This window comes from Hyla sarda, chromosome 5, assembly GCF_029499605.1.
Source record: "Hyla sarda isolate aHylSar1 chromosome 5, aHylSar1.hap1, whole genome shotgun sequence".
Lineage (NCBI taxonomy): Eukaryota > Metazoa > Chordata > Amphibia > Anura > Hylidae > Hyla > Hyla sarda.
In genome coordinates this window covers 304,540,184-304,555,566 of record NC_079193.1, presented here as the reverse complement: position 1 = coordinate 304,555,566, position 15,383 = coordinate 304,540,184, and the positions used below count along the sequence as shown (strand labels likewise).

The 15,383-nt window shown below is 43.2% G+C and overlaps 1 protein-coding gene across 2 annotated transcripts in view; it reads left to right on the top strand.

Annotated features, from left to right (window-relative positions):
• The window catches only part of PREX2 (phosphatidylinositol-3,4,5-trisphosphate dependent Rac exchange factor 2), a 367,011-nt gene that overhangs the window by 202,373 nt on the left and 149,255 nt on the right, over window positions 1–15,383 (top strand). For both annotated transcript variants that reach the window (XM_056522123.1, XM_056522124.1), the window contains exons 17-18: window positions 2,150–2,242; window positions 5,173–5,321. In XM_056522123.1, the coding sequence (XP_056378098.1) occupies window positions 2,150–2,242; window positions 5,173–5,321 (242 nt within the window). The remainder of the gene's footprint in view (window positions 1–2,149; window positions 2,243–5,172; window positions 5,322–15,383) is intronic.

Below are 15,383 nucleotides of genomic sequence, written 5' to 3'. Positions count from 1 at the left end.
TTTTATTTTACTATATCTTTTCATGTGTCAACACCGAAGAAATGACACTCAAGTAGTCAGTGCACAGTCTGTATAACCCCTTCACACTCATACCTCTATTTCCAAAAGACAAACTCTGGATATGACACTAAGCACGTTCACTTAAAGGGGTTATCCACCATAAGGTGATTTTAGTACGTACCTGGCAGACAGTAATGGACATGCTTAGGAAGGATCTGCGCTTGTCTTGGGGCTAAATGGCTATGTTGTGAAATTACCATAACACTGTGGCTAGCTTTTTGTGAACTGTTATTTCCTGTTAGAATTCTCTCTTTTTTACTATAAATCCCATAATTCCATTTTTCTTCCTCCCACACATCAGCCACCCCACCCATTGAAACATAAATGAGCTGTATCCATTCAAAAGACCTGTGGTTTTCAATCAGGGTGCCTACAGCTGTTGCATTAGTTGCAGTTGATCTCTCTTCCACCAAGTGATCGCTCCACCCATTGAAGCAGACAGGCTCCCTGTCATCAGCTGACTAGTGAGTCAGGTCTCAGCCGCATTGTAACCTGGGAAAAATCTGAGACAACAGTCATTTTGTATGCTGTTAAAAATAAATATTGGGGTGAAAATCCCAAACAAATTGTGAGAAAACCGTCACACACAGGTACAAACAATATAAATTATACACTAACTTTACAGCCCCTGTAGCATAGTCAAATAAAAATAAAAATCCTGGAATAACCCTTTAACCTCTTTGGTTGACTATGGCGAGGCCTGTTCTGAGTTAAACCTGTCCTGTAAAACCACTGTATAATCTTGCCCACTGTGCTGCAACCCAGTTTCAGGGTCCTGGCACTCCTCTTATAGCCTAGGTCTTCTTTATGTAGAGGGAAAAAATCGAAAAAAGTGCACTTACTTTTGTTGCCAAGGTTTAAACATTAATGGATGCGTGTTGGGTTATTTTGAGGGGACACAACATTAAGCACTGTTATACAGGCTGTGTACTCATTGTAGCTAATTGTCATTTCTACAATGTTGTCACATGAAAAGATAAAAAAAAATATTTACAGAAATGTTAGGGGTGTACTCACTTATAGGACATACTATATATTAGTGTTGAGCGGCATAGGCCATATTCGAATTCGTGAATATTCGCGAATATATGGACGAATATTCGTCATATTCGCGAATAATCGCATATTCGTAATATTCTCGTTTTATTTTCGCATATGCGAATATTCGCGTGTGCGAAAATTAACATGTGCGAAAATTCGCATATACAAAGATTAACATAAGCGAAAATGCGCATATACGAAAATTAACATATGCAAATGTTCGCATATGCGAAAATTCGCACACCGGTCTTACACAGTAGTATTAGAGCCTTCTTACACCACATAAGCTGGAAGCAGAGAGGGATGATCACTGTGATGTGTACTGTGAAAAAAAAAAGAATATTCGTAATTACGAATATATAGCGCTATATTCGCGAATATTCGCAATTCGAATTTTATTCGCGAATATCGCATATTCGCGAATAAAATTCGAATTGCGAATATTCGCGAGCAACACTACTATATATGTGTTCCATTCTCTATTTCTAACATGCATTATACCAACTGACCCCTGGACTTCAATCTATCCTTCTAACTTCTTGTTTGGAGCCTTCCTCCCATGTTTATTTTAGTAATGATAGGATTTATTATCAGAGACGTAGCTAATGCCCCTGGCGCCCCTGGCAAGGTGTTGTATCAGCTTTTACCTATAACTACTACCATGTTAGGGCATAATTACAAAGAAAGTAGATTTTGTGGTCTTATTCTCTCAGGTGTCCGATTTATACTACACCACGCTCTCCCCTCAATTTATTAATTTCAATTCACAAAGCATAGTCAAAACGTGCATTTGTTTAGCACATTTGTGTTGAGTGTTTACTGTTTTTTGCTGGATCCAAAAGCGTGGTTGACCATGCGTTTCAGTCCTGCAAAAAAAGAAAAAGAAGCTTGGGTAATGAATGAAGGGTATAGAAAGAAATCCCTTAATGTGTCGGTAAGTCATTAATGTGTCGGTAAGTAATTGTCCAGATGTTATAGCATTTTTGGTCATGGGACAATATAGTCCTAAGGATTTACTGGTATAAGAATCTACAGCTTTCTTTTCCAGGTAAAACCCAATGATGGGAGCTATGGTTTTGCTCTAGAAGATAAAAATAAAGTCCCCATTGTTAAATACATTGAAAAAGGTTCTAGTGCAGAGGTAAGACTGTCCCGAGTGAATTTATTGTTTAACATTGAACTCAACAGAAAAGAAAAACAAAGAAATGAATATATGCATTGTGTGAATTATTGTCCTTTATCATTTAAAAAAAAGAAATAAGTAATTATAATTCAAACAACAACCACAAAAATCTATAAAAAAAAATGATATGCAGAAAGCAGAGCATATTTGGTTAAAGTAGCAAAAGCAACAGATTGTAATGGAAATAATCTTGAAATTTCTTTTAAAGGGGTTATCCAGGAAAAAAAAATTTTTTTTTATTTATATATCAACTGGCTCCAGAAACTTAAACAGATTTGTAAATTACTTCTATTAAAAAAATCTTAATCCTTTCAGTACTTATGAGCTGCTGTAGTTGAGCTGTTTTTTTTTCTGTCTAAGTGCTCTCTAATGACACCTGTCTCGGGAACTGTCCAGAGTAGAAGCAAATCCCCATAGCAAACCACTTCTACTCTGTGCAGTTCCCGAGACAAGCAGAGATGTCAGCAGAGAGCACTGTTGTCAGACAGAAAAGAACAACTCAACTTCAGCAGCTGATAATTATTGGAAGGATTAAGATTTTTTAATAGAAGTAATTTACAAATCTGTTTAACTTTCTGGAGCCAGTTGATATAAAAAAAAAATCCTGGAATACCCCTTTAAATCTATTATCAGATGTATTCCTTTAGTTTTTTTTTCACATATTATATGCACAATCCCTGCACATCTACGCACGCAGCCCCTTTAGGCCCATACTACACTGTCATTGCACTGGGTATTGTTGCCATGAGGCATACTATTCTCTTTCTAGAAGCAGCGATAATTGTAGACTATCTCCATAATACAATGCAACATACCACAATTATTTCCCACTGGTTCCATATAAACAAAAAAAAAATAATAATAAATCTCCCATTTGTCTTTGTATAAAATCCCAGCCATGTGCCATAGTAGCCTAAGGGTTCTGTATTACAAATCTATATCTAATATGGCCTGTTCATGAGACATAACAATAAAGATAAAACATTGGCCCGGTATGAATGACACTTCATTATTCTTGTGATTGCCCATTTATTATACTCTATACCAGTGGTCTTCAACCTGCAGACCTCCAGATGTTTCAAAACTACAACTCCCAGCAGCCGATGGCTGTCCGGGCATGCTGGGAGTTGTAGTTTTGCAACATCTGGAGGTCCACAGGTTGAAGACCACTGCTCTCTACTATATAGAATTGTATGTTTGTGCCAAGACAACATTTATATACTATATATATTAGCACTTTTGTATTACACTATGAATTAAATTGAACCTATGGATACATATATTAGGCTTAAGGCTGCATTCACACCACATTTTTGCAATACAGTTCCCATATACGTTTTCTATGTGAAAACTGTATGGAACCATACTGGAAAACGTATGCATTGACTCTCCATTGAAAACCGCATGCCAAAAGATGCATCAGGTTGTGTCCGTTTTGCATCCTGTGCAGTTTTGTCAGGTTTTTTTCCTGTACCCAAAACCGTAGCCTACCACGGTTTTAGGTCCGGTTGAAAAACTGCATTAATCCGTATACGTTTTTTTTTTTTTAACATGGGAGTCAATGGGAACCGTACAGAACTGTAAGTGCATACAGTTTCATCCAGTTTTCACTAGAGATGAGCGAACTTACAGTAAATTCGATTCGTCACGAACTTCTCGGCTCGGCAGTTGATGACTTATCCTGCATAAATTAGTTCAGCCTTCAGGTGTTCCGGTGGGCTGGAAAAGGTGGATACATTCCTAGGAAAGAGTCTCCTAGAACTGTATCCACCTTTTCCAGCCCACGGGAGCACCTGAAAGCTGAACTAATTTATGCAGGATAAGTCTTCAACTGCCGAGCCGAGAAGCTCGTGACGAATCGAATTTACTGTAAGTTCGCTCATCTCTAGTTTTCACCATATGGTTTTTGACTTTGCACAGTTTTTTTTCTTGGAATTTCAATCAAACAAGTAAAACTTTTTTCAAAATGGAGTGAAAAGTTAAAAACGTATACTTTTTTTCTTAAAAAACGGATGCAACCGGATGTCATTTTTCAAACCGTATACAGTTTTTAACTGTATGCGGGTTAAAATTTGTACATACGTTTTGATACAGTTTAGTCAGGTTTTGAGGAATCCGTTTTTCCTCAAAAACCTGTTACGGGAACTGTATTGCAAAAACGTGGTGTGAATGCACCCTAAGGTGTACATGAGCTATGAATAGTATCCCTTACCTGATACTTAAAGGGGTTTTCCAGTGCTTAGACATCTTATCCCCTATCCAAAGGATAGGGGATAAGATGCCTGATCACGGGAGTCCCGCTGCTGGGGACCCCCGTGATCTTGCACGCGGCACCCCGTTTGTAATCAGTTTCCGGAGTGAACACGCCTCCGCCCCGTGTGACGTCACGCTCCGCCCCTCAATGCAAGCCTATGGGAGGGGGGGTGATAGCTGTCACGCCCCCTCCCGTAGGCTTGCATTGAGGGGCGGAGCGTGACGTCACCCGGGGGCGGAAGCGTGACGTCACACGCTGCCGGCCCGGGGGTCGCCTGTAATCAGACCCGGAGCGAACACGCTCCGGGGACTGATTACAAACGGGGTGCCGAGTGCAAAATCACGGGGGTCCCCAGCAGCGGGACTCCCGCGATCAGGCATCTTATCCCCTATCCTTTGGATAGGGGATAAGATGTGTAAGCACCGGAGTACCCCTTTAATCATTTCCATCATATCATTTACAATTCACTCTCCAGATTAATCTTGAGGACCCGGACGGTGACACTTACTATGGTGCTTAATATGCTGAGGAATGTGCAGATGCTTAGTGGTTCTGACACCAGATTTCTTATTTTATGTCCTCTGTGGTAGAAAGCTTTGCTTTAATAAAAACTATTTCTGTCATTCGCTCCCAGTTGTCAGGAATGGCGGTCGGAAAAAAAATCTATGCTGTAAATGGTGACCTTGTTTTCCTGAGGCCGTTTCAAGAAGTGGATTGTTTTCTGAGGACTTGCTTAAACAGCAGAAAACCTCTGAGGATTCTCATGAGCACAAAACCGAGGGAGTAAGTCACCTCTTGTCCTTTCTATTTTAGGATGCAGATACACCTTTCAATTTCCTTACAATGTTGTTTATGCCCGCCATGTTTAACCCTTTAGCTGACATAATTCTTCATGAACTGCAAATGATGATGAAGCTTTTATCGAGCTACGAGTGCCAACTTTGGAATTGCCTTCCAACTTACACTAAGGAATTGCATGACTTGCAGTGTAAAATCACCCCACCCCCCAAAAAAAAATAAAGGAGAAAAGAAAAAAACAACATATGTCTAAAAAAAATAAAAAAAAGCTGTAAATTTTAAAGGAGTAATCCAGGATTTTTTCTTATTCAGCCTTTTAGCCCATGATGCCAAGTTATAATTCTGAATACTATGCCACTGGGTGTGGGTCCCGTGCATGAAAATGGGACAGAGCAGCACATGGAGGTAATAGAAGCATCTTACACAATATTATGACTTGGCATCATGGGCTCAAAGGCTGGAAAATAAAACTGGAATACCCCTTTAAAATTTGCTATGATACAACAGGTGGCCATGTGCTTTACAGTACCACAGCGATGAATCTTTTTCATTCTAAGTATTGTGGTAGTTGGATGGTCATGACCTTCACAAATCAGAAAGTGATGGCATCATGGTATAAAAACCCCATTAATGTTTGCATTGCTTTGCATTTTATTTTGGATTCCATAAAGCAGTACTTACCTGTATATATTAAGTCAGTCTTTTAGTCCCCACACACAGGAATAATAAAGCTGTGTTTTTGTAATCATATTACAGTCACAAGTCACAACCTTACCCCAGGTCTGTTGACCAGAACCAACCACATTTAGTTCGGATCATCAGGCCAAGTCTTGCATCCCCAACAATGACACAAAAAAAGAGCTATGTTACGCCTGTGTTTGGGGCTCAAATATGTTACTTTCATGCTGAGATACACTGCATGTCGACAAAAGTAGTCTATGAGTCTTTACATTCTTTTGAAGTCTCCATAGTAATAATTGGTTAATATGGTTAATTAGTATATATATATATATATATATATATATATATATATATATATATATATGTATATATATATATATAGCCTCTGAATTATTGAGTCCAGGTGATTTATTGTTTATAGTTAAAATATTGTTGACTTTTCCGTTCTGCAGCAGCCTTTTAGTTATTGTTGTTGTCTTCTTTGGTAGTTCATGGAGTTTGGATTGTATTTATAGCCCTCTTGTATCTAGAAAACCTTTTGCTTTACAGTTAATATCAATCCATACCCATTGTCATATTACTGCAAATACCTTAGTGTGTGTGGGGTTAGGGTTAAAATAAAAAATATGTTTGGGAGTAAAGCCCACTGAATGACACATCAGACGTATCAATTACCAGGATCGTAGAGAGGTTGTCTGCTTTTTGATAGACGGACCCTTTGACAATAAGCAGATTAAAGATTGTCCCGTTGATATCAGCTGTAATTTGGAGGGAAAAAAAACCAGCATGTGTCTGGTTTCCCTGCAGCATCACATTGTGCCTGGTGAAATGTTTTACCAGGTTAGAGACAATAATCTGAGCCAGAAACATGTCAACCACAGTGTATTCCTTTAATGGACGTGTGCAGGACTGAATATTTTCTATGCTAGACAAGTTATACTAAATGGTACCCAATATTATGGGGCAGACTAGATGAGCCAAATGGTTCTTTTCTGCTAACACCTTCAAAATTGAATGAATGGATATGTGCCCCAATACAACTGTCCTGCAGCCTCCAAAGTTACACATCAACCTTTTCCCCTTTCCATGGGGAGCGGTCAAGTTCTTGGTCACATTTTCCCAAGATGGCACAGAGATCCTACTCAACCAATAGGGGCAGCAAAGCAATGTAGTAAAAATCATCCAAACACAGCATCACTAATACATACATACATACAAAGCAACAGGTTAGATAGAGTTAACAAAACTGTCAGACCAGTTCCCCTACAGCTGCAGTAACATGTATACACATAGTATAGATCATTTAAATCACAGGAAATTAGTAATTATTAATGGTAAAGTGCAGTATATAGAGAACAGCTCACCGGCACTGCTGAAGCTGGTAATTGGTAATTCGGATACCACGCCAGTGGCGTTGCTAGGGTTGGTGTCACCCGGTGCGGTAGAAAATGGTGTCACCCCCATACCTCCCCCCTCCCCCCAGTAAGTTTTTAGCCTGTTGTGACAGACACCACTGTTGTAGGGCATTGTGAGAAATTCCAGTATAATAATCAGATATACCAGTTGCCACAGAATGGGAAAGTGTTAAAGAAGTTTTCACCATTTAAATATACAGCTCCCAGAATTACTTAAAGGGGTACTCCACTGGAAAACATTTACTTTTATATCAACTGGTGCCAGAAAGTTAAACAGATTTTTAAATTACTTCTATTTAAAATCTTAATACTTACAGTACTTATAAGCTGGTGTATGCTCCACAGGAAGTTGCGTAGTTCTTTCCAATCTGACCACAGTGCTATTTGCTGACACCTCTGTCCATGTCAGGAACTGTCCAGAGCAGGATAGGTTTGCTATGGGGATTTGCTCCTACTATGGACAGTTCTTGACATGGACAGAGGTGTCAGCACAGAGCACTGTGGTCAGACAGAAAAGAAATTAAAAAGAAAATAACTTCCTGTGAATCGCTTATACAGCAGCTAATAAGTACTGGAAGGATTAAGATTTTTAAATAGAAGTAATTTACAAATCTGTTTAACTTTGTAGCACCAGTTGATTAAAAAAAATGTTTTCCAGTAGAGTACCCCTTTATGCAGTGGTGAGGTTATGCTGGGAGTTGTAGTTTCACTGACCATAACTGTAGAACTGACAAGCGACTACAGCTCTGATAGGACATAGAGAGGACAATGATATCAGTGATTACAGGTGACGTCTTCTCTATAGTAAGGAGAATACACAATGATATCAGTGACTACAGGTGACGTCTTCTCTACAGTCTTCCCTTATCTAAATCAGATGGTACATACCGCCTGGTCCAGCTAAAACTTCTGTCTATAGAATGTGACGCCCAGACGTCTCCTCACTATGTCAGCGCATTCTCATCCTCTATATGAAAACAATTATTATTATAAACCTGCCAGACACTGTATCCTCTAAATATAATACTACTATACACTATACTCTTTGATAATAAACCTTCCATACACCATACCCACTGAATATAATACTACCACACACTGTACATTCTGAATATAATACCAACACATACTGTACATTCTGAATATAAATCTGCCACATACTGTACCCCTGAATATAAATCTGCCACATACTGTACCCCTGAATATAATACTACCACACACTGTACATTCTGAATATACACACACCGTATCCACTGAATATAATACTACCACATACTGTACCGTCTGAATATAATACTACCACACACTGTACATTCTGAATATAATACCAACACATACTGTACCCTCTGAATATAAATCTGCCACATACTGTACCCCTGAATATAATACTATCACATACTGTACCCTCTGAATATAATACTACCACACACTGTACATTCTGAATATAATACCAACACATACTGTACACTCTGAATATAAATCTGCCACATACTGTGCCCCTGAATATAATACTATCACATACTGTACCCTCTGAATATAATACTACCATATACTGTACCCTCTGAATATAAATCTGCCACATACTGTACCCCTGAATATAATACTATCACATACTGTACCCCTGAATATAATACTATCACATACTGTACACTCTGAATATAATACCAACACATACTGTACACTCTGAATATATTACTACCACCCACTGCGCCCTCTGAATATAATACTTAGAGATGAGCAAACTACAGTAAATTCAACTCGTCACAAACTTATCGGCTCGGCAGTTGATGGCTTTTCCTGCATAAATTAGTTCAGCTTTCAGGTGCTCCCGTGGGCTGGAAAAGGTGGATATTGTCCTAGGAGAATCTTTCCTATGAATGTATCCACCTTTTCCAGCCCACCGGAGCACCTGAAGGCTGAACTAATTTACGCAGGATAAGTCATCAACTGCTGAGCCGACAAGTTCGTGACGAATCGAATTTACTGTAAGTTCGCTCATCTCTAATAATACTACCACAAACTGCGCCCTCTGAATATAATACTACCACCCACTGTGCCCTCTGAATATAACACTACCACCCACTGTGCCCTCTGAATATAATACTACCACAAACTGCGCCCTCTGAATATAACGTTGCCATACAGTGCACCCTCTGAATATAATACCACAACCGCAGTAACACCCCTCAACATCCGTTAGCTGATGCTATTACCACGGGAGGGGGGTATTGGTGGTGTTGCTAGTGGATGATCGGGGTGCTACTACTGGGGGGGGGGGTATTGGTGGTGTTGCTAGTGGATGATCGGGGTGCTACTACTGGGGGGGGGTGTTGCTGAAGGATGATGAGGGTGCTAATGGCCATCCCCCCTGGCAGTATCACCCCATCATCCATCGGCAGGATCATCCTCCTGGCAGGAGCACCGCCATCATCCACCATCAGGATCTGCTGATGGAGGTGCCGCTGGGGGGGGTTAGTTGCTGGCGGATGATGAGGGTGCTACTGCCAGGGGGGGGAGCATTAGGTAGGCAGCAGTTCCCCCACATTAGGTAGGTAGCAGTTTCCCCACATTAGGTAGCATCTTTTCCCCACATTAGGCAGCATAGATTCCCCACATTTGGTACCAGTTTCCCCACATTAGGTAGGTACCAGTTACCCCACATTAGGTAGCAATTTCCCCATATTAGGTAGCACAGATTCCCCACATTAGGTATCAGTTTCCCCACATTCGGTAGCACAGATTCCCCACATTAGCTAGCATAGACTCCCCACATTAGGTAGCATAGACTCCGAACATTAGGTATCATAGACTCCGCACATTAGGTATCATAGACTCCGCACATTAGGTAGCATAGACTCCGCACATTAGGTAGCATAGACTCCCCACATTAGGTAGCATAGACTCCCCACATTAGGCCGCAGGTTCCCTTGCAGGTTCCCCACAATGCGTCAAAGTCTCCCCACACACGCACACACAAAAAAAAAAAAAAACACATACAACACAGAGAGACACACACACAAACACACACAGTCAGAGAGACACACACTCACAGACAGACACACAGAGTCACACACACACACAAACACACACAGTCAGAGAGACACACACTCACAGACAGACATACAGAGTCACACAGAGTCACACACACACACAGTCACACAAACACACAGTCACAAACAGAGTCACACAAATACACAGAGTCACACACACACTCAGAGAGACACACACTCACAGACAGACACACAGAGTCACACAAATACACAGAGTCACACAAATACACAGAGTCACACACACACTCAGAGAGACACACACTCACAGACAGACACACAGTCACACAGAGTCACACAAACACACAGTCACACACAGAGTCACACAAATACACAGAGTCACACACACACTCAGAGAGTCACACAAACACACACAGAGTCACACAAATACACAGAGTCACACACACACACACACACACACACACACACAGAGTCACACACACAAACATAGATAGAGACAGATATACACACTCACCCATCCAGCGCAGCGATCCTTCTCACCGGGCGCAATGCGAGTGACGTAACTGACATCCCCCTGCGCGGCCATGCGGTATGACGTCAGGCCGGCGCAGATGTGGGAGCGGAGGCCGGGCACAGTACTGGTGAAGGTGAGATGGGGGGCGTGATGACGGACGGGCGCACTGAAAGGGGGGGGGGGGGTTGCTAATGGACGGGTGCACCGCACACACAGCACAGGGGGGTGTGCTGACGGATGGGAGGCCGGTCGGGCACATAGGGGGGTGTCAGTGTAGCTGGGGAGGGGGTGTGGGTGCTGCGGAGCGTCTTGGTGTCACCCCATTAGGTTGGTGTCACCCGGTGCGGGCCGCACCCCCCGCACCCGGGTCGCAATGCCACTGTACCACGCTCTTCCCAGAGTGGAGGATGCTGCACTGGCAACGCAACTGTCCTGCTCAAGATGGTGCTCAGTCTACAGGGTGGCAGTACAGATGAAAGAAATAATAAAGGACAAGATGGCACTCACCATACAGCCGGATACTTTAATCTACAGTTGCAAACAAACAACACAGGTCAGGGAGTCAGGTAGATTTAAAGTAAATAACCAGAATGCTCACAAAAAACACTTTTGCCCACTCAATGGAACAAGTATCCTCTCACTTCTTACACATTATAATGAAGGGCTGAGTCACAGACTGTCACATGGCTCCAGATGTCACACTTTTGTAGACCAACCCTGAGTGCCCAAAATACTTGTCTTAGTGATTGGCACACTTGAAAGGACTCTGTGTGTAATCCTTGCCTTCATTATTGAATAACTTGCAGCCTTTAAAGGACTTTGGGTAGAATACTTGCATTGATGTGTGTGTGACTGGCACACTATAAAAGGCTCAGTGTGGGTAAATGGTGTCTGGCAGGGAAGCAATGTTATAGTGTACAATATGCTTAATTATTTTGTGTGGTTTTAATTTTAGCCCCAGTAAAACCAATATATGGAAGGTCAGATGTGGCTTCCTGCTGCAAATCATAATTGGATGCAGTGTTTCCGTGCTTCAGGGACTAGTGGGAAGACTGATACAGGAAACTGATACAGCTACATAATCACGATATCAATGTAACTTGTCCTCTGATATGATAAAAGAAGTAATACCTATCCATCGATTAGCCACATTAAAACCATTGACAGGTGAAGTGAATGACATTGATTATCTCATGACAATGAAGCCTGCCAAAGGCGGGGGGGGGGGGGGGGGGGGTGTATTGAGCACAAAGTCAATGGGGGAGATTTATCAAAACCTGTGTAGAGGAAAAGTGGTGCAGATCGCTTCTTTTATTTTACACAATTCTCTTTACAAATGGAAGAAGAGATCTGATTGTTTGCTATGGGCAACTACAACGCTCTTCCTCTGCACATGTTTTGATAAATCTCCCCCTATGTGCTGGAAGCAGAAAACATGGGCAAGCGTGACGATCTCAGCATAAAGGACCAGAAGACTGAATCAGAGCATCTCCAAAACGACAGGTCTTGTGCAGTGCCCATGGTATGCCCATGCCCGTGCCCAGTGCCCATGCCAGTGCCCATGGTATGCCCATGGTATGCAGTGGTTAGTACCTACCAAAGATGATCTTAGCATGGGAAAAAAAGTGAACCTAGTATACTGGTCCCTGCTGGACAGACAGTTTGCTTTTACCTCACCCTTACCCCCTTGCTCTCACTTTAGGATTAGGTTAGGGTAGCATTATGGATGGAGCTAGCTTGGCCCAAGCTCTCCTCTAACAACTCCCATACTTTCTCTCCTCCAAGAGGCTGGTCTTTATCGAACTCTCTCTTCCTCACAGTATAAAGACGGCCAGAGCAAGCGCCTCCTATTACATTACAGTTACATTGGCATAACAGTAAAAAACATAGTAAGAATTGGTATAAAACATTACAAACATCAGGAGCACACTTAAAATGGGATATAAAACATACAACACCCAACCGCAGACCCTGTGTGTATCCCAGTAGGACGCTGTATTGCTCGCCTCATGAGTCCCAATGAACTCTTACTGCAGAGTCAAAACTAGAAGCCTGTTTTATGTTAGGAAGAAAATATGTATTGTCAGACTTCTGCAAGTTCTTTAGGATCTGGGAATTTTGTGCTGCTGGACACCCCCCCTGGGAAAAGATAGGGGAAAGGTATCAGGTGAAGTAACATCCTGCAGGAGAACTGTCCTCAGGTAATTTGTGAAGAAATGGTGAACCCAGGTGCTGATGTAAATATTAACTCTTACTGGACACTCAATCAACAGTTCTTGGTAGTTCTTCCTATAGGATTACACAGTCATGAGCTGAGTTCCAGCAGTTTCACTCAAGGCTTTTTACTTGGCCAGTACTGTATTTTTAATTTAAAGGTGTACTGCGGTGGAAAAAAAATTTTTTTATCCACTGGTGCCAAAAAGTTTATTAGATTTGTAAATGACTTCTATTAAAAAATCTTAATCCTTCCAGTACTTATCAGCTGCTGTATGCTCCAGAGGAAGTTGTGTAGTTGTTACGCCGAGTGCTCCGGGTCCCCGCTCCTCCCTGGAGCACTCATAGCGTTCTCCTATTCGCCGCACCCCGGTCAGACCTGCCGACCGGGTGCGCTGCGATAATGTTCCCAGCCGGGATGCGATTCACGATGTGGGACCCGCCCGCTCGCGATGCGCATCCCGACCCACTTACCAGACCCGTTCCCCGTCTGTGCTGTCCCGCTCCTTAGGGCGCACGCGCGCCGGGTCTTTGCGATTTAAAGGGCCGGTGCGCCACTGATTGGCGCATGAGGTTTTAATCAGTACCTTCACCTGTGCACTTCACTCCTTATACCTCACTTCCCCTGCACTCCCTTGCCGGATCTTGTTGCCATTGTGCCAGTGAAAGCGTTTCCTTGTGTGTTCCTAGCCTGTGTTCCAGACCTCCTGCCGTTGCCCCTGACTACGATCCTTGCTGCCTGCCCTGACCTTCTGCTACGTCCGACCTTGCTCTTGTCTACTCCCTTGTACCGCGCTTATCTCAGCAGTCAGAGAGGTTGAGCCATTGCCAGTGGATACGACCTGGTTGCTACCGCCGCTGCAAGACCATCCCGCTTTGCGGTGGGCTCTGGTGAATACCAGTAGAAACTTAGAACCGGTCCACCGACACGGTCCACGCCAATCCCTCTCTGGCACAGAGGATCCACCTCCAGCCAGCCGAATCGTGACAGTAGATCCGGCCATGGATCCCGCTGAGGTCCCGCTGCCAGTTGTCGCTGACCTCACGACGGTGGTCGCCCAGCAGTCGCAACAGATAGCGCAACAAGGCCACCAGCTGTCTCAACTGACCGTGATGCTACAGCAGCTACTACCACAGCTTCAACAATCACCTCCTCCGCAGCGAGTGGCCGCTTCCAGCCTCCGTTTATCTTTGCCGGATAAATTTGATGGGGACTCTAAATTTTGCCATGGTTTTCTTTCACAATGTTCCCTGCATTTGGAGATGATCTCGGACCAGTTTCCTACTGAAAGGTTAAAGGTGGCTTTCGTAGTCAGCCTTCTGTCTGGGAAAGCCCTGTCATGGGCCACACTGCTCTGGGACCGCAATGATCCTGTCACTGCCTCTGTACACTCTTTCTTCATGGAGATTCGAAGTGTCTTCGAGGAACCTGCCCGAGCCTCTTCTGCCGAGACTGCCCTGCTGAACCTGGTCCAGGGTAATTCTTCTGTTGGTGAGTACGCCATCCAATTCCGTACTCTCGCCTCCGAATTGTCCTGGAATAACGAGGCCCTCTGCGCGACCTTTAAAAAAGGCCTATCCAGTAACATCAAAGATGTGCTGGCCGCACGAGAAATCCCTGCTAACCTGCATGAACTTATTCATCTTGCCACCCGCATTGACATGCGTTTTTCCGAAAGGCGTCAGGAGCTCCGCCAGGATATGGACTTTGTTCGCACGAGGCGGTTTCTCTCCCCGGCTCCTCTCTCTTCTGGTCCACTGCAATCCGTTTCTGTGCCTTCCGCCGTGGAGGCTATGCAAGTTGACCGGTCTCGCTTGACATCTCAAGAGAGGACACGACGCCGCAGGGAGAACCTTTGCCTGTACTTTGCCAGTACCGAACATTTCTTGAAGGATTGTCCTATCTGACCTCCACGTCAGGAAAGACGCACGCTGACTCCGCACAAAGGTGAGACAGCTCTTGATGTGAACTCTGCTTCTCCACGTCTTACTGTGCCTGTGCAGATTTCTTCTTCTACCTTCTCCTTCTCAGCTATGGCCTTCTTGGATTCCGGATCTGCAGGAAATTTTATTTTGGCCTCTTTCATCAACAGGTTAAACATCCCGGTGACCAGTCTCGCCAGACCCCTCTACATTGCCTCTGTTAATGATGAAAGATTGGACTGTACTGTGCGTTACCGCACGGAACCCCTCTTAATGTGCATTGGACCCCATC